The 25390-nt window shown below is 35.3% G+C and overlaps 1 protein-coding gene across 4 annotated transcripts in view; it reads left to right on the top strand.

Annotated features, from left to right (window-relative positions):
- Positions 1–25390, top strand: part of CEP290 (centrosomal protein 290) — a 95568-nt gene that overhangs the window by 68807 nt on the left and 1371 nt on the right. For 3 of the 4 annotated variants that reach the window (XM_059936632.1, XM_059936634.1, XM_059936633.1), the window contains exons 39-53: positions 237–458; positions 1006–1128; positions 5056–5201; positions 5544–5699; positions 7769–7892; positions 8370–8993; positions 12068–12202; positions 13565–13651; positions 14339–14503; positions 15029–15151; positions 16822–16994; positions 19969–20110; positions 21244–21317; positions 22303–22397; positions 25264–25343. In XM_059936632.1, the coding sequence (XP_059792615.1) occupies positions 237–458; positions 1006–1128; positions 5056–5201; positions 5544–5699; positions 7769–7892; positions 8370–8993; positions 12068–12202; positions 13565–13651; positions 14339–14503; positions 15029–15151; positions 16822–16994; positions 19969–20110; positions 21244–21317; positions 22303–22397; positions 25264–25343 (2469 nt within the window). The remainder of the gene's footprint in view (positions 1–236; positions 459–1005; positions 1129–5055; positions 5202–5543; positions 5700–7768; positions 7893–8369; positions 8994–12067; positions 12203–13564; positions 13652–14338; positions 14504–15028; positions 15152–16821; positions 16995–19968; positions 20111–21243; positions 21318–22302; positions 22398–25263; positions 25344–25390) is intronic. The other variant, XM_059936635.1, reaches the window with a different exon arrangement.

Raw genomic sequence — 25390 nt, 5'->3', positions numbered from 1 at the left:
ACTGCTTCTTCATGTTTTGTTTTTTTTTCCCCTCAAAGTAGACTTGGTTCATTTGAAATGAAGCTAGAAAAATTTATGTAGTTTGTGGTGTTTTTTTTGCATGTATGTGCTTAAAAATTTAGACTGAAACTTTCTTCTTAGTAAGTATTAATGGTGTACTTTCTCTATTATTGTTGCTTTTATCATTGATACTTGCTGAAGATTCATGAATTAAACCTTTCTTTATCTTGTATTAGTCACAAGTTGAAGATTTATGTGAAAAAATTTTAAAACTTAAAGAAGCTCTTAAAACAAGTAAAAACAGAGAGAACTCACTAACTGATAATTTGAATGACTTAACCAGTGAACTACAAAAAAACCAAAAAGCCTATAATAAAATGCTTAGAGAGAAAGATGGAATTGATCAAGAGAATGATGAACTGAAAAGGCAAATTAAAAGATTAACCAGTGGATTACAGGTAATTTTATATTTAATTGTGATAATGTTTTGATTTATAATATACAGGTAGTAGTTTATTCCCACTTTTTAATTCTGCCTATAATATTTGCTGAAACTAGCTTTCAAATCACTTTGATTAATGTAGTTGCTAATTCTCTCAGTGACCTTTACTGTATTTGTAGTTTTAGGGTAACATATCTTATTAAAATACAGAAGTAGCTACCATGTTATTCTTTTTTTTTTTTTTAAACATCTTTATTGGAGTATAATTGCTTTACAATGGTGTGTTAGTTTCTGCTTTATAACAAAGTGAATCAGTTATACATATACATATGTTCCCATATCTCTTCCCTCTTGCATCTCCCTCCCTCCCACCCTCCCTATCCCACCCCTCTAGGTGGTCACAAAGCACAGAGCTGATCATGTTATTCTTAAATATCAATAGTGTCATTTAGAAAGCATGGTTAGCTGTAGTCTCAGAAAGTTTCTACAACTGGAGTATTTATTGTGTATTTTGTTTGATACTTTTTTATTTGTAAAATGTAAAAATACATCTTATTTTTCAGGGCAAAGCTCTGATAGATAACAAACAAAGTTTAATTGAAGAACTCCAAAAGAAAATTAAAAAGCTAGAAAGCCAACTGGAAAAAAAGGTGGATGAGGTAGAAATAAAACCTACGAAAGAAAAGGTACGTGAAGAAATGTACTGATATGTTTAAGGTACTGATAGACTTAGTTAAATATGTAATTGAAGAACAGATAATTCATTGATCTGAGGACCTGATACATATACCATAAATGGTACTGGATAACACAGAGAAGTTTAAGACAAGTTTCTGTCCTTTAGGAATTTACAGGTCTACTTGAAGAGACACCAATAATGTAACTCTTATTCAGAAATTACTATATCATCTTCCTGATATTACAGTACATCCCAAATCCCTTCATACCATACATATCCAGCTGTATTTATCACTTTTCTCATTTGTTTATATAGATGGGTTTATATAGACCTTTGGGAAAGAAAGGTGGGCATTTTTATTCTGCTATCTTGACCCAAATGTATCCTTTTTAATCCTTCAATGGACTGGACTATTATTTCAGGGTAAAAAAAGTGACTTGGAGTATATTCAATATTTGCAGTAATAATCAATAACCAACCCACTCATAAATTGATTCTGTAATGTGAGAAAAATAGTTTAAAATTTTCTTACAAGTTAACTAGTAAACTATTTTGTAATAAAAATTATTGATAGACATAACCCAAGGAAAAACTAAAATTGGCTAAAATCCACACAATTAAATATGTTATAAATAATAAACTGGAGACTTAAGATATAAGTAGCATTGAAAATATCAAAAGTGACCTTGGGGAAAAAAAAAAAAAAAAGTGACCTTGGAAATATTGGTGTTAGTAGTAATGTTTGTCCCTGAAGAAAATCTCAGTGGTGGAGCCATAGTTAGGAAGAATTTTTATTGTAACGTTTACCCAGAAAATATTCATATCTATAAGATAATTTCAATAACATGAAAGAAAATTAAGTATCTTTAATGGCACTGAATAGAAAATAGGTAATGGGATTAAAATGTTTTAGTAGGGTATATTCTAGAAAAACATTTTCCTTATGAAAATTTATCATCGTCAATATAATTTTGATCTAAATGTTTGCATTTATATACATGGAACCACAACATACTTGTCAGAAGCTTTGCTGGTGAAAACTGCAAGGTCAAAATGTCCTTACTATTCAGGATTGCTTTCTTTGCTGCCTCCCTACTTGGTCATAAGTCTAATCCTTGGGTACTAGTTCCTAACCTGATTCCTATCAGAATACCTCAGTAGCCTTGTGGCTTTGCCTGAACCTCTAACTTCTGTGCTTCAGTTTATTTCTCCTTAAAATAGAAATAATACTATTTGTAATTCCAGCTTCTCAAGATTATTTTGACATGAAATGAAATAATATATGAAAGTCTTTGTAAGCCATCAAGTCTATACCAGGGTATGATATTAGAAAAAGAATGAGAACAGAGAGCTACAATAATATTACAATCTATATTCAGGAATCTGCTGAGAATATTCTTTCAGATTCCACAGCACTGGTCATTTCTAATTTATAATTTTTTTTTTACTCAAAAAGTGGTTTCATATTGAAATTTCAACACCTTTTTCTCTGTAAACAATGTTTGAGGGGCTTCCCTGGTGGCGCAGTGGTTAAAGAATCCGCCTGCCAATGCAGGAGACACAGGTTCAAGCCCTGGTCCAGGAAGATCCCACATGCCATGGAGCAACTAAGCCTGTGCGCCACAACTACTGAGCCTGTGCTCTAGAGCCCACATGCCACAACTACTGAAACCTGCGCACCTAGAGCCTGTGCCCCGCAACAAGAGAAGCCACCACAATGAGAAGCCCACACAGTGCAACGAAGAGTAGCCCCCGCTCACCACAACTAGAGAAAGCCCACGTGCAGCAACGAAGACACAACGCAGCCAAAAATAAATTAATTAATTTAAAAATTAATTAATTAATTTAAAAAAGAAACAATGTTTGAGGTCTATCTATATAAGATAACAAAACCCACCCGCAGTCCTTGCGTTCCTGTGTTTCTTATGCTTCTTTACTTGTCTCTGTAGCATTTATTACTTTCTGACATACTAGAAAGTTACTTATCCATGTGTTGATCTTTTGGACTGTTAACTTTGATGGCAGGAACTTTTTGTATCCTCAGCCATGGGAACAGTCCCTGTCACATAGTAGATGTTCGGTATTCGTTGGATGAATGAAAATTTTAAAATGCAATAACATTATCCTGAAATTTATGATAAGAAGCTATTGGTACAGAAAATACAAAAAGAGAACTTCTCATCCTCTCTTCTCCTCTTTTCTCCCCCAGTTGAGATCAGACCCTTGGTGACATTTGCCTTTGTTGTTTTTCTGTTTATTTTTAAATTACTTCAGTCTTGTTTCCCTACTTCACTCCTACTTCAGAGAATAATATCAGATGGGATAGAACTGCCCAATCTCTACAGAGTACACCATGCTGCAGAATTGTTTACATATACCTTTTGCCCTCAACTAATACTTACATTTCTGGAAATACACAAAATTCCTTGTATGTATTTTAGAAAAAAAAAGTTAATAACTATCAAACGCTTGCTGAAGTTTTTTACATTTTTTTAAAGGATACATGTTAGCTGAACTAGATAAATAAGGTAAAAAATTGGCCAGTATGGGAGAAGATCGTTTTGATAGGGCTACTTATCTTAGTTGGGTATTTGACTTTAAACTATGGCTTTTAATCCTTTCAGCCCCAACATTCTCTTTTATAGTAAATACAGTGTTTCATAATGTCCCCTTTACTATTCCAAATGAAATTTTTAGTTAATATAAACTACCTACGTGCATAATTTCAAAATTTCACCGTAAATGCCCTAAATGAAATATGAAGGAGAAACATAAAAGGAAAATAATTTATAAAAATAATAAACATATTAATATATTTTTCATAATTCACCATGTAAATGCTTCATAGAAAACATAATGAAGTAGTCATGTGCTTTCCCTTTAGGAAACATTGATGTGAATTCAGAGCTACAAATGCAGACTAATACAAATGTGGTCTGTTGGCTCCTAACATGTCACAAAGGCATTGCCATTTGTTAATTTGATTTCCAAAATAGTAAACAGTTGTTTCTATAGTTCTCAGCAAAATGACGTCTGTAGTCTTCACTTTTATAAGGCTGCTGTATTCCTAGAAAATTCAGTACATAGTAAAACCATTAAAAAATTGCTTGGTGGAAAGGACATAAATTCTTAGCTCAGACAATTGTGAACAGAATTTTTAACTATATGAATGTTCAGTAGGACACTTGATATTTCTTCAGTACATGGGACTGTTCTGCATTACATAGACTTTCCTTGGACACCTTATCAATTATAACAAACCACAACACCTAGCCCTGAAGTGTCCTAGTTCCTTCCCTTTTTTTTTTTTTTAAAGCACTTATCACCAGCTAACATACTCCAAAAAATTTTTTTCTTGTTTTTTGTCTATATTTTGCTCCCTTCCCCTAATCCAGCCAACCAACCAACCAACATAAACTAGACTGTAATACCCATGAAGATAAGTCTTTTTTGTCGGGTTTATTCATTGTTTCTATTCCTAGTACTTAGAGTAGTACCTGGTGCATGATTCACACTAAGTAAATATCTGTTGAATAAGAGAAATAATGTGCATTGAAGATTTGAAGGAGTTGTGATACTAGGAGATTGCTATGGTCTGACAAAATCGGGTTGGTCATTTATACATATACATTCTTTGTTGGAAGTTTACTTTAGTCATCATCCATTTGTATTAGACTCCTTTAGGAGTGTTGGCATTAGTCCAGACTGTTCCCCAGAATTTCATCTGTCAACTTATAGAATACAGAATCTTAGACCGAAGGGCATTTTTGCTTACAGCTTGGCAGGCCTAAAGATTCTAGAAGTGACATAGCAAAATGAACCTGTTTACATATTCTTTAGGAAGTATTGGTTTACCATTGTTCTAGTAAATTGTAATTGATCAATCTAAAAAACAATATTGGTAATTTCCTTCCTCCTTTATTATTATTTACAGAGTGCCAGAGAAGAAGTAATTAGGTGGGAAGAAGGTAAAAAATGGCAAACCAAAATAGAGGGTATTCGAAACAGGTTAAAAGAGAAAGAGGGGGAAGTCTGTATTCTAACAAAGCAATTGAATACTTTGAAGGATCTTTTTGCCAAGTGAGTTGAAATTTAATGTAAACCTAATTAATTATGTATAGTCTTTAATTGACCTGGAAGTTATATAGTTTTTGTGTACTTGATAATATGAAAAATTTTTTAGCTTTAATTATCATTTATTATCTATAGTTCACTTTTTATTTTCTTTAAAATGTGTATTAAATATATTTTAACAATTTATAAGTGTAGTTTCCTATAATTTTGAAATAAGTTAGCTCATAGCAAATACAGAATGATCCAATTTTTGTATATTGGCCTTACAATAAGGAAGCTGCAATTTAATAAATTGAACAAGCCAACAGTGAATGGTATATTTTCATGATTCTGTATTAAATCCCACAGAGCTGATAAAGAGAAACTTACTTTACAGAGGAAACTAAAAACAACTGGCATGACTGTTGATCATGTTATGGAAGTGCGAGCACTGGAGTCAGAAAAAGAGTTAGAAGAATTAAAAAAGAGAAATCTTGACCTAGAAAATGACATATCATATATGAGGTAAGCTACTACATGGAAATGTAGAAACTGATATAATAAATGTGTGTTATCTTAAACTTGGGTTCTGTTGATTCTTTTCCCGTGTGAGTTGAGATATTCCTGCTTTTTTATGCCACATAAATATGGATTATATTCTTGAACTTTTGAATATTATATTCTGTGACTCTGGATCTTGGTTAAATTGTATGGAAAATGCCGATATATTTTTGTTTTAGCAAGTCCGGATAGGTTCAGGCCCCATGTGCTAACCTGCTTTATGTGGGCTATGGTTCCGGTATCATTTTCAAAGCTTTTACAATGCTCTTTGGCCCTGTTCTGCCTATGCAACTCCCTATTGGCAGTCTGGTATGTGGGCTGTCTTCTGTTCAGTTCTCAGAGTCTTTAATATTCTGATTAGGATCAGATCCATACATTCATGCTCAGGGGTGAGCCCAGAAGTTCATAAACAACTTTATAAGGTTCCTTTCTTGAGCTCCTTTCCTTCTGTGATCTCCCTGATACATTTGGTTTCTCTCGGGCTCCCCTTTTTGGTACTTTGAACCAAATCTGTTGCGCTGTGCACTTCAGCTATTGTGCTCTTGTCTGCAGCTAAGCCAGCAGCAGGAGGGCAGAAAGGGGATGTGGCGGAGGCGGGGGGCACTACTTTGCCTTCCCACCTTATTAATTACAGCTCTACCAATTGGAGAAGAAGATTCCTCTCCCTAAAAATTTTGGCTCCTGTGAGTTCCCATTGCAGCCTCTGCCACCACTGCCTTGAGATTGCCTGAGGGTTGGGACGTGAGAGAATGCATAGAAGAGAAAAATAAGAGGGATTTTTGCACTGTCTGTGAGAATTGTTAAGCATCCTTTCTCCTTAGTGGAGCTAGAACTTTAAGCCTTGCCTGGAGCTCTCTCCCTCTGTGCTGACGCTCATCTTCAGGTTTCAAGCTGTGTTGTATTCAGGTCAGGAAATACTAGAGGAAAGGAAAAGGTAAATTTACCACCTGTTTGCTGATATTTCAGATTCTCGTGTTTTGTCCCAATCTGTAAAATACTTACTTTTCAAGGTCCTTGTGAGCTTTCAACCTACCTTCCATCTCATTTCCTTCTAAGTTATTGTTTCTTAAATTCTTCAGACTTTTCCATGATGGAGAAGAACAAAATGATTGAAACATTTTTCTTTGTTTTGACATCTATTTATAGCTACTGTCTGGTCCTAGCCTCCCTGTTTTTCTTAGTCTAAACATATGTTCAGAATAAAACCGAATCCTTTTATTCTTCTTTGCAGTTTTCGCAAGGATCAAAATATTTTAGTTTGGAAACCTTCTAATACTTTTAGATATTTAATAGCTTTTTTTCTAATATGAATCTGTGGAGGCTGAAGTAATTGGAGAAGACTTTATAAAAGAGATTGAACTTGTATTCTCAGTCCAAATGTGAATTTCCGAATTTTATGAATCAGATCTAGATTTTAAAGGCAGAAAGGACATTCCGAGAAAACAGAACCCTAGCAGAGACATAGCGGCAGGAGTGAATCTTTCATGTGTGGGTAAGAGTGGATTTATTTGCCGAAGTAAGGGAAGAGTCCTGGACAAATGTGCTGAACAGGTGTGCTTGTGCCAGATAGCGGAGGGCCTTGTAGGCCATGCAGGTGAGTAGTATAAACTGAAGAAATAGATTATTATCTGGCTCCACTAAGAATCTTATAAAATCCTTGACCATCTTGAGAAGCGCATGGATGTTATGAAATTATTATATAATATTTTAAAAATAGTAGGTATTTTTATTCAGCTATTTTACACAATCCCCAAAATAGATGCATGTTCTTTACAAATGTTAATGTATTTTTTTTTTTTTAAATCAAAATACCCTTTTTAACTCATAGTTTAAAGGAGGCCAGCCGTGAATCCTCTGTAGAGGATCAGTTTATAATATAGTCATATTTTAATTTAATTTTTGTAAAGTTTTCAAGTTTTGTAGAATTTAAAAGAAATACAGTGTTAAAAATATTTTTTTCTATTTTTTAATATGATAAAACAGTAACAAGTTGGAAGTTTGAACAGTAAAGAGTCTGTGATTGTTGTTCATAGGGCCCATCAGGCTCTTCCTCGAGATTCTGTTATAGAAGATTTACGTTTACAAAATAAATACCTCCAAGAAAAACTTCATGCTTTAGAAAAACAGTTTTCAAAGGATGCGTATTCTAGGCCTTCAGTAAGTGCACATCTTTTCTTTTCATTTTTTTAATTCTAAAGTTTAAAAGTGAAATCAACTTCTACCTTTATCTAGCTAAAAACAGTAGATCCTTCTCATTAATATTAATGAAATAAATCCAACTTTTATTTTTACTAGGTAGTGATGTATATTAACTTCTATAATCCTTTTTATATAATAATGGTAAACTTATGATTTTTATGCTTTGCATAAAATGTCATTACAAATGATTTCTGGAGATTTTTAAATGTAGTTATGAGTTTTGCTGTGACAAGAACATATAGTTAGATAAAATAAGAAGGTATGTTATAACATTATTTCCATTCAAATATGTGATACATTTCTCATTTTTCTTTATAAAGTCTCATTAATGTAGAATTATTTGTTGTATCTTATTTTAAAACATTCATGTGTATATTTTTATTATTTTTTTTCCTTTTCTTTTCCTGTTTCTTCTCTTTCATCTGCTTCAAGCAGAATCTGTTATGTGACACAGCTACGCTTTCTCCTCTTGCTACCAGTGTTAATAAATACAGGCATAATATTTTTCACAAAAAGAACAATTTACACAGGAACCAAAAAAACCCCATAACAGTACTCAGAATTAAAAATAGGAAAGGAATAGATGTTAGTGACAACTTACATCATCAGGTACCTAGGAATATTCTACAGTGTTACAGTAATGAAGAAAAACACAAAGCACAAGATATTGTAGATCCTACTGAGTTAAATAAATCTGAGTCAAGACCAAATAGTAAATCAAGTCCATTTAGGTCAACTAATGGTACCTTGACGGATTTTAACTCCAATTTTGAAAAGGAACCAGACTGTAAAGTTGAAAAAATTAATCAAGACTGTTGTGAAAATAATAAACAGGAATATAAAAACAAGGAAGAGAATGAGCTAGGCAAGAATGAGAAAGAAAAGGGACACATAGCTGAAGATGTGAGTCACAACAACCACATGGATCCAGAAGAATCTGCTGGGGAGGACTGTGGTTACGCCACAAGCGCTGCTGCAGTGAGGCAGTGTGCTGAGGAGGAGGCACAGGCAAACTCTGAAACTGATGTGTCAGTCCAGCCAAGAAATGAAGCTTCCCAGGTTTGAGTACATGGCAGTCCTTTATTTCTCTCTTGGCTGAGTTTTCTCATAGCAAGTAGTATACGTATATGGTGCAAATGGAAACAAATTGTGTAGGATTTGTAAAGAATATTAATTGTTAATAAACTTCTCCTTAAACCCTAATATTTGACTAGTTCCTACAAAAACTTAGTGGTTGTACATTTCCTGATTCATTTTAGTACTCACTGTTTTACCATTGGTATTCGCTTAAAAAGTATTAGATTAGATAACAGAATAACGAAAATAAGGCACTTTAGATGAGTTCGCTTTGCCTTAGAAATTTCTACTTCAGCATGCTGTAAGATCTCACTGCAAGTAAAATTTCACTACAATGAATAATATCAGTAAAAATCTGTTATGATGCTGTGTAACATTCTAACATATATAGCAAGTTCCTTTGATGGTCTTTTTGCCTTGTATTGTAACAGATACTTTTTTATAATGAGAAAAGGAAGCTTACATGTATTGCCTAGGTATACTTTTCACAATACTCTGCAGAGAATTATTTCTACTTTATGTGGGAAGCTTGGAGAATAAGTAACATCTCTAGTGATCAAGAAGATGCAGAACCAGGATTTAAATGCAGGTCTGATTCTACAGTTTATGCACTTTCTACATACACACACTACTTTTGGTCAATTTATTCAACAGAATAAGAAGTTTGTTCCCAGTTGAAATCAAATAGCATTCATTCATTCATTCATTCCTTTCCACTTCAGATATTCCAGTCACCTAAGTCCTCATTCTCATTAAATCAGACATTTAAATTAAGAGAAAATGGATGAAAATGTCTTAATTCGTATTTCGTTTCCTTATCCAGGTACATAATGCTTCTTTTTTCACTTGATAATAAGTAATTGAGAATTTGAGACTTCCACTGTGTGTTATCGCTAACTCTCATCCACTAAGAATTTGACTTTTGGCAGTGTATACCTTTTAACAGGATTCTTCTTCTATAGAACAATTTGGAAGTTCCCCCAAAATTGATTATACAAAGATTTTATTTATTTTACTTTTATAGAAGTTTCATTAGAATTTATTTTCCAAAAATTTGGACAATCTCAACTAATACTTTTGTTTTCTGAGAATAGGAGGAAAAAATGATCCACATTCACTTACACAAAGAATTACATCCATATTTTAGTGAGGAGAACTGTTGAAAAAATTCAGCAGTTCATGTAATATCATCAGATAGAATTATTCTCTTCTGTGAATGAAATTTTGTATATTTTGTATCTGTCAGTTAGGGGTACTTATTATCATTTATTAAATAGCTATCATAGACTGAAGAGATGAAGTAAGGGAGACAGAAGAGCTCAGGGATAGGGAACTATAGATTTCCATGTCTGAAGAGATCTTAAAAATCATCCTGTCTAGTGCCTTCATTTGTAAGATGCAAAAACAAAGGACCTTGCAGGTGGCATGATTTGCCTAGTGTTAACCTTAATAGTAGTAGAATCAGAATGTATACTTGGGTTATCTGACAGAGAATAAGTAGGAACATATTGCTATAGTTTACTGACACCATGAAATATGTCTGTCTTCTTTTTCTTGCCACTATATATGTTCATATGCACACACATTCCCTCAAACAGTTAGAAATCAGGTAGATACATGCAGTGTTTCTGCCAGTGTTGTGTTGTATGCCCTCAGGTCAGAATCAAAGGTCAGCCCAGAATTTCTTTACATTTCTGTATCCTATTTTCTAATTTCTTTACTTTTACTGCACTTTACCTAAGAAAACTTTTTCTTTTTTTTACTTTTTTTTTTTAACCTAATGGTGAATATGTCAGAATGTATTTAGCCTACTGCTAATTAAAAAGATGTTACAGAGCCATGTATAATAAATGTATTTATAGAATATTATACTTTAATAATAATAATGTAATGTGTAGTATATAAATATATAATATAATAATATGATAATCATAATAATGTCTGTGGAGTTATTGAGTTGACAGTCGATCAAGCCAATAGAGAATGGAATGGGGGAGAAAAAACTAAAGCTGTTCTGAGTGCTTTCACAAAATTATCTCATATAATGCTCTTAACAAGTTTATTAGGGTAAGGGGTATTCTACCCACTTTATAGGAAAAAGTAACCAAGCACAGATTTCTCTTTCAAATAATCTATAGCTTAGAATGAGAACTGAAAATGAACATAAATAATAACCCAAGGTGGATTCATGCCAAAAGAAATGCAAATAAAGTGTTACTGGATTTCAGAGGAGGGAGTGATTACTTTAGCTCAAGGAATGATGAATAGCTTTGTAAAGGAGGAGGAATTGAGGCATTTTTGTAGGCTTGTAGATTTGTTTGCTAGGGCCACCACAACAAAACACCACGGAGTTGATGGCTTAAACAACAGAAATGTATTCTCTCAGTTCTGAAAGCCAGAAGTCCAAAATCAAGGTATCGGCAGAGTTGATGGCTTCTTTAGGCCGTGAGGGAAGGATCTGTTCCAGGCCTCTCTCCTTGGCTCACAGATGGCTAGCTTCTCCCCGTCTCTACAGTGTCTCCCTTCTATGTATGTCTGTATGTCCACATTTCCCTTTGGTATAAGAACATCAGACCTTGTTGGATTAAGGCCCACCCTAATGACCCTGTTTTAACTTAGTTATCTCTGAAAAGGCCCTATCCTCCAATAAGGTCATTCTGAGGTACTGAGAGTTAGGACTTCACATATGAACTTGGGGCTGGGTGGGGGTTGGGGCATGAGACAATCTGTAACAGGTAACAGTACTTTATTTTTGCCCTGGAAGGACCACCACAAATTCGTTTAGTCATTATGAGAGTATACATGGAGGCATTATATGCGTGGACATTATTAACTCATACTGACTTTGCTTTCTATATTAATTACAACAGACTGATTACCTTTTCTCATGTGAGTTTGTTTGTTCGTTTATGGTTGTTTTCTCTAGAGCTCTCCAATTTTCTCATTCCTTTGAGGAAAAATGTTCCCTTTCAACGTAGTATTCTCTTATCCAGTGTGCCTTATGTAGCTTTTATATGTTACACCTTAAAAATATTCCTAACTTCATTTTCCTGAAGACTTCAGGAATAGAGTCAGATGATCATTATCAAAAAGAACAGGAGCTCCAGAGGGAAAACTTGAAGTTGTCATCTGAAAATATTGAATTAAAATTTCAGCTTGAACAAGCAAATAAAGATTTGCCAAGATTAAAGGTAAATTTAATATTCTTTATTATAGTTAGGAAATCTAATGCCTTTTTCTCCCTACTTAATTGTTATGTTTACCATGTTAGCTTATGAAGACGTCAGAAACTCATATTCATAAAATATCATGGTAGTGTTATACTTTCTACATTTGCTCATTTAACAGTTATTTGTTGAGGGCCTTTTTTTGTGTCAGGTACTCTTCTAGGTGCTGGTAAACAGCAATCAAAAAAATTCTTGCACTTGTAGAGCTTACATTCCAGTAAGGGAAGGCTCATAATAGGTAAGCAAGTCAATATGTAGTATGTCAGCTGATGTTAAAGTGCTAAGAAGAAAATGCACAGTTAGTGTGAAGGGTGTGTGTGTGTGTGTTGCATAGGGGTATAGTTGACCCTTGAACTGCGAGGGTCCACTTATATGGGGATATTTTTCAGTAGTAAATACTGCTGTACTACCTGATCCGTGGTTGGTTGAACCCACAGATGCAAAGGAACTGCAGATATAGAGGACCAACTATAAGTTATACCTCCACATTGTTCAAGGGTCAACTGTATATGGGATTGCTCTTTAAAATAGGGTAGTAAGGGGAGGCTTCCTTAATAAAGTGATATTTTAGCAGAGAGCTAGGGGACAGGTAAGGAAGTAGGTCATACAGATACTAGAAAAAGAGTTCCAGGCAACAGAAATAGCAAGTTCAAATGTCATGTGTGTGGCAAGATGATGGTTGATGTATTTAATTAACCCTTGTCACACTTTAAAATATTAGGATAGCTCTAAAAATATAAAGTCTTTAAATTAAAAAAAATATTTTAGGATAATTGTCTCTTTTAGAAATTTTACTTTATTTTGATGTTTATAATAAGTTTATTTTTGGTTTTCCAAATCTTATCCTATTTAAGGGAGTCCTTTTCTCTTGACCGATTGTTTCATTTGTGTTTTTTAACTTAGAATATCAGCAATCTGTTAATTCCACTGGTAATGGTATAATTAAGCTATATCCTGCTTCTCATTCTGATTTTTACACTGTTAGAACCAGTGTCAGAAGATCAGTTGTCTCTTTCTCTGTACTATATGGGTAAGGTTCTACATATGTAATCTATGGGAGAGTTGAAATCAGGAGTTCTAAACTCAAATTTATATTGTATACTAAGGCAATAATGCAGGAAATATTTCTTGAAATTCATATACAAAATGCTGTTGTATTAATTCAGCATATGTCATGGTTCAAAATCCTCCTCATTGGTGTAAAGACCCACTTGTTTAATTCAGCTATACAGTTGAAGAGACTGATAGTTCAGATGAATTGTTTGCCTTTCCTTTTCAATGGCTATAGCTATGTTAAATTGTTACATGTTTTCTTTAATCTTCTAGAATCAGGTAAGAGATTTGAAGGAAATGTGTGAATTTCTTAAGAAAGAAAAAGCAGAAGTAGAGAGGAAACTTGGCCACGTTAGAGGGGTGAGTATGTGAGAGTATGCCGTATGTTTGTTTTGGCTTCAGAAGTGATAAGCTGGAAATGAAAAAAAAAGTTTGGATATGTCATAACTGTACTGATATGCCTTTACTAGTGCCTCTAGTTTCAATTTTATTCTGCTGCATCTATAATGTAAAACATCATTAAGCTTTCTCTCTGTTTCAAGTTAATGTATTTTATCATCTGTCTCATCTTACATGCTTTTTATTCCACTTGGACTCTATACCATCTCTTTTTTCATTGCATATCCCTCTACACCTTGAAAACATTTAACTTCCAGGAATCTTCCATCTGTTCATTGAGGTAACTACTAACTGCTCCTTGGTCTGATTCTAACATTTTATAATTATTTTTTATGATATCCATGGCAGCTTCCTAGTTATAATGCTACTATACTAATGTTCTTTCCAGTATACCAGGGTTTAAGCTGTTACTTATTAGCTGCATGACTTTAGGAATATCAAATTCTTTGAGTCTTGATTTTCTTGTATGTAAAGTAAGGATAATTCCTCTTTCACAGGGTTATTATAATGAGTTGAAGTCATACAAGCCTTGGCTTCAAATGTTAGGAATCAACAATGAGTTTAATAATAAACCTCTTATACTCTTGGTACTTTATATTATACTCTCTAAAATATTTGATTAAATAAAAAGTTAACATTTTTTCCTAGTCTGGTAGAAGTGGAAAGACAATCCCAGAACTAGAAAAAACCATTGGTTTAATGAAAAAAGTAGTTGAAAAAGTCCAAAGGGAAAATGAACAGCTGAAAAAAGCATCAGGAATATTAACCAGTGAAAAAATGGCTAATATTGAAATGGAAAACGAAAAATTGAAGGTAATATTTTTAATGTGGTCATTTGTACAGAATGTTTTACTGATACAATTTTTATTAATTTTTAAGGACAATTTAAAATATAGTGTATAAAGTAGCTTTAATGGATGCAGTAGATATTTTACACATACAGAAAAAAAAATGTTGGAGACAAGGCTAAGAGTAGTTAGAGTAGCACCACTTGGTCATCTTATTATTTCCAGGCCATTGCTTCTCACTCTGGCAGCATAAAATAATTAACTGTATCTATTCTCAAAAATACAGCTGCCTAAGCCCCCAATCTTGAGATTGATCAGATTATTTTGGGATTGGTCCTACCATCGGGATTGTGATTTTTTTTTAAAGTCATCAGCTCATTCTAAGCCAAGATTGGGAACCTCTGCTCTAGATGACCAGTATTAAAGGGAAGAATTTAATTCTAATTATATCAAATATGGCCTCTAAAACCACGTTAAACTAAGTTTTATGAGTTTACAAGATCATCGTTTATTTCCTTGTTTTGATAATGTAGAGTTTTTTAATTACTAGGCTGAATTAGAAAAACTCAAAGTTCATCTTGGACGTCAGCTGAGCATGCACTATGAATCCAAGACCAAAGGCACAGAGAAAATTGTTGCTGAAAATGAAAGGCTTCGTAAAGAACTTAAAAAAGTATGGCTTTCATTATTGACTATACTTATTTTTATGTTAATTAACTGCTACATTTTGGGAAAACGGAACGAAAAAGTTGATGAGAGTACCTACTCAGAGTAGGTATTAAGAGATTTAGGAATTGTGTTGTTTTTTGTTTTGTTTTGTTTTATTTTTATTTATTTATTTTTTAATTGGGGTATAGTTGCTTTACAATGTCGTGTTAATTTCTGCTGTACAGCGAAGTGAAGCAGCTATATGTGTACATATATCCCCTCTTTTTTGGATTTCCTTCCCATTTAGGTCACCACAGAGCATTGAGTAGAGTTCCCTGTGCTATACAGCAGGTTCTCATTAGTTATCTTTTTTATACATATTAGTGTATATATGTCAATCCCAATCTCCCAATTCATCCAGGAATTGTGTTTTTATGCCCACCATCCTTTCACTATGAGGAACATTGAAAATAAAAAATTAATAAATTCAGAGGCAGTATAATGTAGAAGCCACATAGCCAGGATTCAAATCCTAGCTTTATTACTTTTTTTTTTTAAATAAATTTATTTATTTTTACTTATTTATTATTTTTGGCTGTGTTCAGTCTTTGTTGCTGTGTGCGGGCTTTCTCTAGTTGCAGCGAGCGGGGGCTACTCTTCGTTGTGCGCGGGCTTCTCATTGCGGTGGCTTCTCTTGTGGCAGAGCACAGGCTCTAGAGCGCGTGCGCTTCAGTAGATGTGGCGCGTGGGCTCAGTAGTTGTGGCCCGTGGGCTCTAGAGTGCAGGCTCAGTAGTTGTGGCTCACAGGCTTAGTTGCTCTGCGGCATGTGGGATCTTCCCGGACCAGGGCTTGAACCCGTGTCCCCTGCGTTGGCAGGCGGATTCTTAACCACTGCGCCACCAGGGAAGCCCGCTTTATTACTTCTTAACTGTGGAAACTAGGGGAATCTACTATTCCCTCTCCTTCTCTCAATTTCCTCATCTATAAAACTGGGAATATTGAGTATATCTATTTCACAGAGCTGCTACAGGGTTTAAATGAGTTAATATTTATGCACATGTCTTAGAATAATGCTTGATGTACCATAAATTGTATATGAAACTATTTTGTTAAACAGTAAGATTCCTTTCTATTTAAGTGGCAAAATCTATTCCTTGCCCCAGACAAATAAGTGTTGTTATTTATATGGATGATCCAGTGAATAAATTGCAATTAATATTTTTAAACTAGTTACAGTAGTATATGAATGTATTGTGAGGCCAGAGTGATACTGTGCTGTGAATGTGGATGTTTAATAGTGGAAATAATCTGTGGTACTTACACATAGTTTATACTTATAGTTATGTCTCTCAGGTATTAAAAAGTCAAAACATCTTTTAAAAATCTGAAGACATAAACTATCCCATTTTCTCTAACTATTACAAACAAATATGACAAATTTAAAGTAACCACTAGAGTAAAATATTGTAAATGTATTTTTCTAACCTCATTTACATGATCTGTTCTAATTATTATGACCATATTGCTGTTTTAGAGTAAAAGAAACATTGGATTTTTATTGGAATGTTAATCGGCATTTAGAAGTCCAGGTTATTTTCTTTCTCGTTCGTAGTGATTGATAATTTTGAATATACTATATCCATGAGAACAGTATTACATTTTGGCATAATATACTAATTAGCTTTTAATGATAGGAAACTGAAGCTGCAGAAAAATTACGGATAGCTAAGAATAATTTGGAGATATTAAATGAGAAGATGACAGTTCAACTAGAAGAGACTGGTAAGAGATTACAGTTGGCAGAAAGTAGAGGTCCACAGCTTGAAGGGGCTGACAGCAAGAGATGGAAATCAATTGTTGTTACAAGGTAGGAACAAACAGTTTAAAATTTGCACAGTTTAATGAGCTCTAATTCTGCCATTATTGTTTTTAAAGAATGTGACAGTATCCTGATTCACTTAGTTCTTTCGTGAAGAACTGTTTGGTTGTTTGTTTTAACATGATCCTCACTTTTTCTTCCTTAAAATATTTAACTAATTGGGGTGTCGGCATGGGACAGAGGAGAGTTGGGGCTGGGCTAAGGGTGTTGGAGCTGGGTGGGCATCACGAAGCTGCTGTCAGCCATGAGCCTGGACTGATGGTGCCCAGCTTGTCCTCGGTGCTGCTTTTCTCCAGCTACAACTGCAATTTTGGAGTTATGTTCTGGGCATCTTGCTCTTCAAATAGCCTCAACAGATGAATTCAGCAAACAGTTTTAGTGTCTTACTGGCCTCTGCTTTCTGGCACTTGATTTTCTCCCATCCCTTGAGCCTTTTCTGCAAGTATGTGCAATTCCTGCCTGTCAAATCAATTTTGTGGCTATGAAAGAGGTGATAGGAATTCACTAGTAAACATTCATATGTTCATTGTCACTATCACCAGAGGTGGTTCATCATAACTCTGGTAAGTCAGTAAAAGGCTTTGGTGTCATTCTCACTTCCAACGTTAAGCAGCTGCTTTAAGGAGTATATGTAGAAGCCAGAGACCAGTGAGATCCTGCCCACGTCCTTCCCCAATAAAGTCATCCTGTATGAAGTGGTGTTCTTGACATCTACTGGCCCCATTTCAGAAGGCAAACGCATCTTTATTTTACCATATCCCTAGAGTTCCTTCTGTCTGTGCATCTCAGTATCCCCTTGGATATCTACCTGCTGTTTAGAATGGACTTGATGTGGATTGGCAGTCACCATCACTGCAGCTGGGATGGGAATCTTAGCCCTGTGAGGCTACAGCACGCCCCCTAGTGGGCCTGTTGCACTCACTTGCCCCTGTCAGACAAGTCTAAGGAGAAAAGAGAAAGGTTTTGCAGGTAGATAAGAAGGCCCAGGTGGCCAGGCAGTCTTGGAGAAGGGTCCTTGGTTCCTGTCCTAACATCATACTGAGAGTACTCAGAATCTACTCTTCCCCCGTAACTGTTTCTTAATTCTGTCAGAGGGCTAGTGTGAGGGCTAGATGAAATAATATGTGTGATAGTATAAAGGGGAGAAGGGGTCTTCTTTTGCCTGCTTGGACTGCAGCAGAGGCTCTCAACCAGCAACCCTATCAGTTGATTTCTTGGTTGGTCCTTTATTTCCTTCTACAATCACACATGGACTCAAAGAATTTTGAGTTGCTTCGAGATGTATTTATCCAGCAGGTATTTACTCAGTACCTGCTGCATGCCAGACTCTGCTTTATGTTAGATGTATTTCTAAAAGGCCTGCTTTGACTAGGTTCCTTCAGAGAGCCAGGTAGCTTCCAGGGCTTAGAAATACCTATTTCTCACTATGCCCTTAAGTAAATTATAGTTATTCTGTGAGTTTAAGTTTTTTTAAAGCTGTGGAAATGATAATCCCTGTCCTCTTCTTTTCTAAAAAAGGGCTCTGTGAGGCTGCAGAAAAGATTATTAATGTGAAAAGGGTTTATAAAGTTTATAAATATTTGAAGGGGTGATGAGATTTAACCATAACTGAAGATGACTTTGCCCTTTAGATCAGTTATGTGTTTTTCGTCTGAGAACTGTACAGGTAACTGAGCATAGAGTAGGCCTTCAGTAAGCACATTTAAAAAAAACTAAGTCCTAGTAGAATGCACTTGACAGAAGGCTAATTCTGATCTTTGGCCTCAAGCCTCCCTAAATCCACCAAAAAAATTACTAAAGTCTGCAGATGGGATTAGACACCCAGTTCGGTAAAGTGGTTTGGAGATAATCTTTTGGTACCCATTAACCATTATGCTCATGCTGAAATCTTTATAGTTGCTCTGTTATTTACTCAACAAACTAATAACATCTATTCCACATCCAGCTTTATAGTACTGACTGCTGAGACAGGCCGGGGTGATGCAGGAGCTGTTTTAGATAGGGTGGTCAGAGAAGGCCTCTCTGACTGGGTGGCATTTAGAGCTGGGAATTGAATGACGGAGTGAGCTTCAGCTATTTCACCACTTTGATAGCTTTTGTCAGGTTAAGAGCGTTGCCTTCTAATCTAGGTTCCTAAGGTTTATCACAGGCTTTTTGATAATAATTATATTATTTTGTTGTAATACTGAGATAATGATTTTCCTTCCTTATCCTGTCCTTACCTGATTTTGTTGCCAAAGTGTTCCTTCTTTTCTTTTCTCTGGAAAAATTTGAATGTTATAAGCATTGTCTCCTTTAAGGTAGTATGATGGGTTTGTAAAACCATTTTGGCTCAGTGTTTTAGAAGTTTCTTTTGGAGTCTGGATTTTTTTTTTGAACTATTGATAATTTCTTGAAAATTTACATATCTATTTAGATTTTTACAAGCTTCATCCCTCCCGCATCTTATGCCATTTTTCTTACCCCTGCTTTTACACATTCTTTTCCCTCTCCCAGCAGTGTCTTGGTTTTGCTCTACCTGGATACCTCCTACGTGTGTGTGTGTGTGTGTGTGCGCGCGTGTGTATGTATTAAATGCTTTAGTTTATCTCTAAGTATTTTCCTAAGAATATTCAATAATACAGAATTTGATATTCTTATGAATTTAATTTCTATTTCTTTGTTTTGTGATTGAAAAAGGTATTGATTTTAATCTTTGACAGTGGTAAAATTCAGGCTCCATCCTTGTTATAACTTTGGGAAACATCTAAATCCTCTATTTAATTGGCCTGTCTGTTAGTTAGGGGTACTTATCCCTTGCTGTCACCTAATGCTAAGTAAATATGTAGGAAAAGATTTGACTAGAAGAAACAGTGTAATAAGATGTTCTTTATTTTTAGTGCAGTAACTTGAACTGGCTTTTAAATCAATGAGAGAAATTATTTTCCACGTCTACACCATTTTTTTTCCTTTATACTTTTAGAATGTATGAAACCAAGTTGAAAGAATTGGAGACTGATATTGCCAAAAAAACTAAAAGCCTTACTGATCTTAAACAGCTTGTAAGACAAGCAACAGAGAGGGAACAAAAAGTTAAGAAATACACAGAAGACCTTGAGCAACAGGCAAGTAATGTCATTTTTCTTTATGTGATAAAATAATGCATCATATTTCAAACCACCCCTTGGCATTGTCTTATGTAGGTAAAAATGAACTCTGGACTAATTCCTCTCCTACAAGGACCATCTAAGTGAATGGCCCCACCATTCACCTATTTAAGTCAAAAACCTTGGATCATAGACTCCTTTCTTTTCACTCATACCCTGTGTCTTTTTCATTAAATCCTGTCAGCTCTATTTCATATCCCAAATCTGATGATGTCTCAGCACCTCCAACACTGCCAGTCTAGTCTAAGCTATTCTCTCACACCTGAATAGCAGTAATTTCCTAACTGGTCTCCCTGCTTCTGCTCTTGCCTTGTTTCACCTTCTCCCTATCCCTGACCTATTTTCCACATAGTTGCCAAGTAATCCTTTTAAAGGTATAAAGCAAATCATAGCAGTCCCACCTTAGAATCTTCCAGTGGTTCCCATTACCCCAGAACAAAATCCTAAGTTCTTTTCATGGCCTGTAAAGACCTACATGGTATGGCATCTGGTTTCCTCTCTAGCCTCACCTTTACTTTCTCCAGCACTCATAGTGCTCTAGCCATGCTGACATTCTTTCAATCCTTGGGACAAACCAAACTCATTCAAGCTTCTGGGCCTTGCTTTTGTTTCCCTTGATTAGAATACTGTTTACCCAAATATTCTCATAGCTCACTCCCGCACTTCATGTCTCTGCTTAAATGCAAGCTCCTCAGACCCTCCCAAACCTATACTACTTTCCATCACTCTGTCCTCTTACCCTAGGTTATTTTTCTTAATAGCCCTTCCCACCATCTTGAAGTGTTATCCAGTCACATCACATGCTCACTGTTTGTCTTCCCCCACTAAAAATGTAAGGACCACAGGATCATGCAGGAAGGGATTTTGCTTATTTTTTTCACTGCTGTATCCAGTGTGCCTAGGACAATGCCTGGCATGCAGTAGTTCCTCAATAAATAATTGTTGAATGAATAGTGGATAGATGACCATAGCTGTGCGATGTGAACTTTTGAAAACTCAACTTTTAAAATTATGCTTCATTGAAAGTATCTTTATAAAACCTCATATTTCCATGTCAAACTTTGTCTTCTAACTTTTCATTGTGCCCAAAGATTGAGATTCTCAAACATGTTCCTGAAGGTGATGAAACAGAGCAAGGCCTTCAATGGGAGCTTCAAGTTCTTAGGTATATTATTTGTTCATATGACTACTTTTTTTTTTTTTTTTTTTTTTTTTATATATATATATATATATATACTCAAGGATATTTATTGGAGCACTTTTTTTTTTTTTCTACTTTATTTATTTATTTTTATTTTTTATTTTTGGCTGTGTTGGGTCTTCGGTTCATGCAAGGGCTTTCTCTAGTTGAGGCAAGTGGGGGCCACTCTTCATCGCGGTGCGGGGACCGCTCTTCATCGCGGTGCGCGGGCCTTTCACTATCGCGGCCCCTCCCGTCGCGGGGCACAGGCTCCAGACGCGCAGGCTCAGTAGTTGTGGCTCACGGGCCCAGCTGCTCCGTGGCATGTGGGATCTTTCCCAGACCAGGGCTCGAACCCGTGTCCCCTGCATTAGCAGGCGGATTCTCAACCACTGCGCCACCAGGGAAGCCCCATATGACTACTTTTTAAAAATTATTTTTTAATATAACCACGTTTGCTATATCTAGAAAGTTAAGATTTTTCAACCTTGCTGCCTAATAGGTTTTTCAGCCTCATTTCATCCTTCTAATGCCAATCACTCTTTTATGTAATGGATGCTAAAAAAAAGGGTAAACCAGATCTTAATGTAGGTGTCAAGTTTGTAATTTAAACTTTCTTAATAGCATAGAATATATTAAACCTTAGCTTCCAAAGGCAAATGTTAATAGAAATGAGGGAAAAAAATCTTCCAAGGCTCTGTGTAGCATACTTTTGTGAGGCTCCTCCCTGCAAGAGAAAAACTACTCTTGAAATTGACATCAGATCAGATTTTAAGAACATGAAGGATTTTGATTCTCTGATCTCTGAGAATGGTAGCATTGCAGCAGGAAGAGTAAATGGACAAATGTTTACCTTTATAAATATCAGCAAGTTCTAAGCACTGTACATCACACGATTAAAGAAATGCTCATGTATTTTGTGGAGCAGTGTCTGTCTGTCTTTTTCTAACACATTATCATTGTGTTCTAGATTAGCTAATAGTCAGCTGGAAAAAGAAAAAGAAGAATTAATCCATCAGATAGAAGTTAACAAAGACCGGAATGGACCTGAAAGCACCATACCCGGTAGTATATTTTTTAACACACTCATAGCATGTTAGATAACCCAAGTTTTTGAATTAGGGTTTGCCTTTCTTGTTTGTTCACAGATTTCTGATAACTGTCTTCCTTTTATAAAATCAAATCCTTGATTTAAGTTTTTAAAGCTGTCTCTGTCTTCCATGAAACAATATTCCCATTGAGCCCTTTGAGTTGGCTGTAATATTGAGTAGCAAGTATTCAAGTGTCTTTCTCCTTGTATTCCATCTGGATGTTATGGATTTAACCATGATACAATGCTAAGTAATAAATATTAGGTCTGTTGCTTCCAGTTTCTCAGTATAGGCCCTTTTAAGCCCTTTGAACATTTTCTTCTAAATGTTACTTTCATCTTGTTATTAATTTAAAAACTACATGTGTATAAGTAAACATTGCCTATATCCTTTTTTTCCTTTTACAAAGTAAAAAAGTCTATCCTTCTACCCTCTTCTATTTGCATTCCGAAGTGATTACTAATCATTCCGCTGTTCCTGTGTGCATAGGTATGCACATATACACATATGTATGTAATGTATATGTATATGCGTGGACACACATAAGTGAATAGTTGATCCTCATTATTTGCAGTTTCTGTATTTGCATATTCACCTACTCAGTAAAATTTACTTGTAACCCCAAATCAGTACTGTGTGGTACTTTTGCAGACATACACACAGAGCAGTGAAAAATTTAAGTTCTATGATCCACACTTTCCCAGATGAGATTCAGCAAGGTGATGCTCTGAATTGTTTCAGCTCTCATACAAGGATGACCAGAGGAGGAGACAACAGGGGGCACTGCTGCACAGGGCAGGAACCTCTGGTTCCGGGACCAGCCGGACTGGGTTTAAATTTCAGCTCTGATGCCTGTTATTGGGGCAGCCTCAGGAGTCACTTGATACTTCTGAACCTTGTTCTCTCTTGTAAAACAAAGAAAACAGAACCTACCAAGATGAGTTGTTTCCAGGATTTAAGATTATGAAATCGATGTGAGATGTATGTGTATGTAGGTTTATTTTCCCTAAGAGCAGTGGTTCAGTATTCACTAATTCATTGTTCATGTTGACTTTATAGAACATAACTACTGCGAATAATAAGAATCGATTGTTTGTATGCATATTGTATTTGATAGCTTTTATGAAAATGCCAAATTCTGTTCCAAAGGGTTATACTAATTTACATCTGAACAGTTTTTGACTATTTCACATAGCTTTTCAATATCCTACCAAGTAGTCTTGTTGCTACTTTGTATTAAAGCTGTCATGTATGAGTCGTACCAGACACTGTGCTAAATGCTTTACAAGCGTTTTATAATTTAATTCTTATAGCCCTGAATTTTGAGTACCTCTGTCTCCATTCTACCTGTGTTAAACAGATTCAAAGCAGCTAGGAAGGGGCAGAGGCAGGATGAAGCCTAAATCTGTGAAACTCCAAAGCTCCTTGCCATTCCCTGCTATTGACCACTAGACTGCCTCCTCTCTTGGTGACTAGAAGTACATAGGTAAACCTCTCTTGACAACATCTCTTCCAGCAGCCAGCTTGGTGTACTAAACCAGACACAGCACCAAAGAGCGGTTAATGCTGTTGATGTTAGGCAAGTTCTCTTTCTAAACCTCAGTTTCCTGAGAGGGAACTTCTGAACCCTCATTTCCTCATCTCCTATTTAAAAATGAGGATCAAAGATTGTTAAGGCTCAAAATCCAACCAAAACTGTTTTGGAAATTTTAAAGCACTATTTAAGTATACGTGATCATTAAGCTAACTTTTGGAAAGTGCTATACATAATAATCACTTTTACTGCATAATTTAATTACCAATCTGTGTAATATATAGCATCCCACTGATTAAGACAACTCAATATAGCATTCCAGTGATCAAGAATCAACTCTGTAAAAATCATTAGTACTTTCTGCAGTGGTGAGGGAAGCTTTGAAAAGTATGAGGAAAATATTTGTCTCCACCTTACAGTAATTGGAGGACCATTCCAAGGTCACCTTAATAGAATATGCTTCCTGTCCCATCCATGAAAATGTATTTGCTGACCATTATTTTCTCAAAATTCAGCATTATTTTAAAAATTTTACCCCTCAGTGGCTGTAAAATATGACCACATGACACATTATATGCAGTTTAAAGAAAGTATGTTTCTAGCAAAGATGGCAATTAAAGCAAAAATCCTATTGCCCATTGATTCTCATTATAAAATTAGAGATATGTTAACTCTGGGAGAAATCAATAAACTAAAGCCCTTGTGCTTTTTATGTTTTCCTACCAAAATATTAGGACTTGTTCATCTTTGTGTTATGCATCCTGCCCAGAACATTTTTCACATAGTATCGGGTTGGCCAAAAAGTTCATTCAGGTTTTTCTATAACATCTTATGGAAAAACCCAAACGAACTTTTTGGCCAATCCAATAATTACAGTAAATACGCACTGAAGTACATGGAATAGTCAAAGCTGTTGGGTAACAGGAGCATTTGGCCACCTTACGGTTGTAGCCCCTTCCCTAACAGTCTACTTATTCTAATGTTGTACTAGTAGCACCTAACAAATTTTCTTGGTTCTAGAATTTTTCTCTGAAAATAATGGTTTCTTCCATGTAAAGAATGAACCTGGATCGATACTTCTAACACCTAACATATGCCTCTTCTCTTTGTCTGCTAATGGAATTATAATACCCGATACAGAGGTAGCATACAGAATTCACAGCCTGAGAAGTGTTTCAACCATAAAAGACAATTTTCCAGGCTCTAGTTTCATAAGTTTCCTCCTTATCCTCTAAAATAAATCCTTTATCTTGAACTTATTCAGAGTGGGAAAAGCTTAGTCTAATTTTCACTTTTTTGGAGGCAGATCCTGATCAACTAAAGGAAAAGGTCAAAGATCTAGAGACACAGCTCAAAACCTCAGATCTAGAAAAGCAGCATTTGAAGGTAACTATTTTATAAATGTTTTGTGAAAACAGCTGTTGAAAACTGTT

The sequence above is a fragment of the Balaenoptera ricei genome, chromosome 10 (genome assembly GCF_028023285.1).
Source record: "Balaenoptera ricei isolate mBalRic1 chromosome 10, mBalRic1.hap2, whole genome shotgun sequence".
NCBI lineage: Eukaryota > Metazoa > Chordata > Mammalia > Artiodactyla > Balaenopteridae > Balaenoptera > Balaenoptera ricei.
Note: the sequence above shows the minus strand (reverse complement) of the source record. Positions and strands in the feature narration are given on the sequence as shown.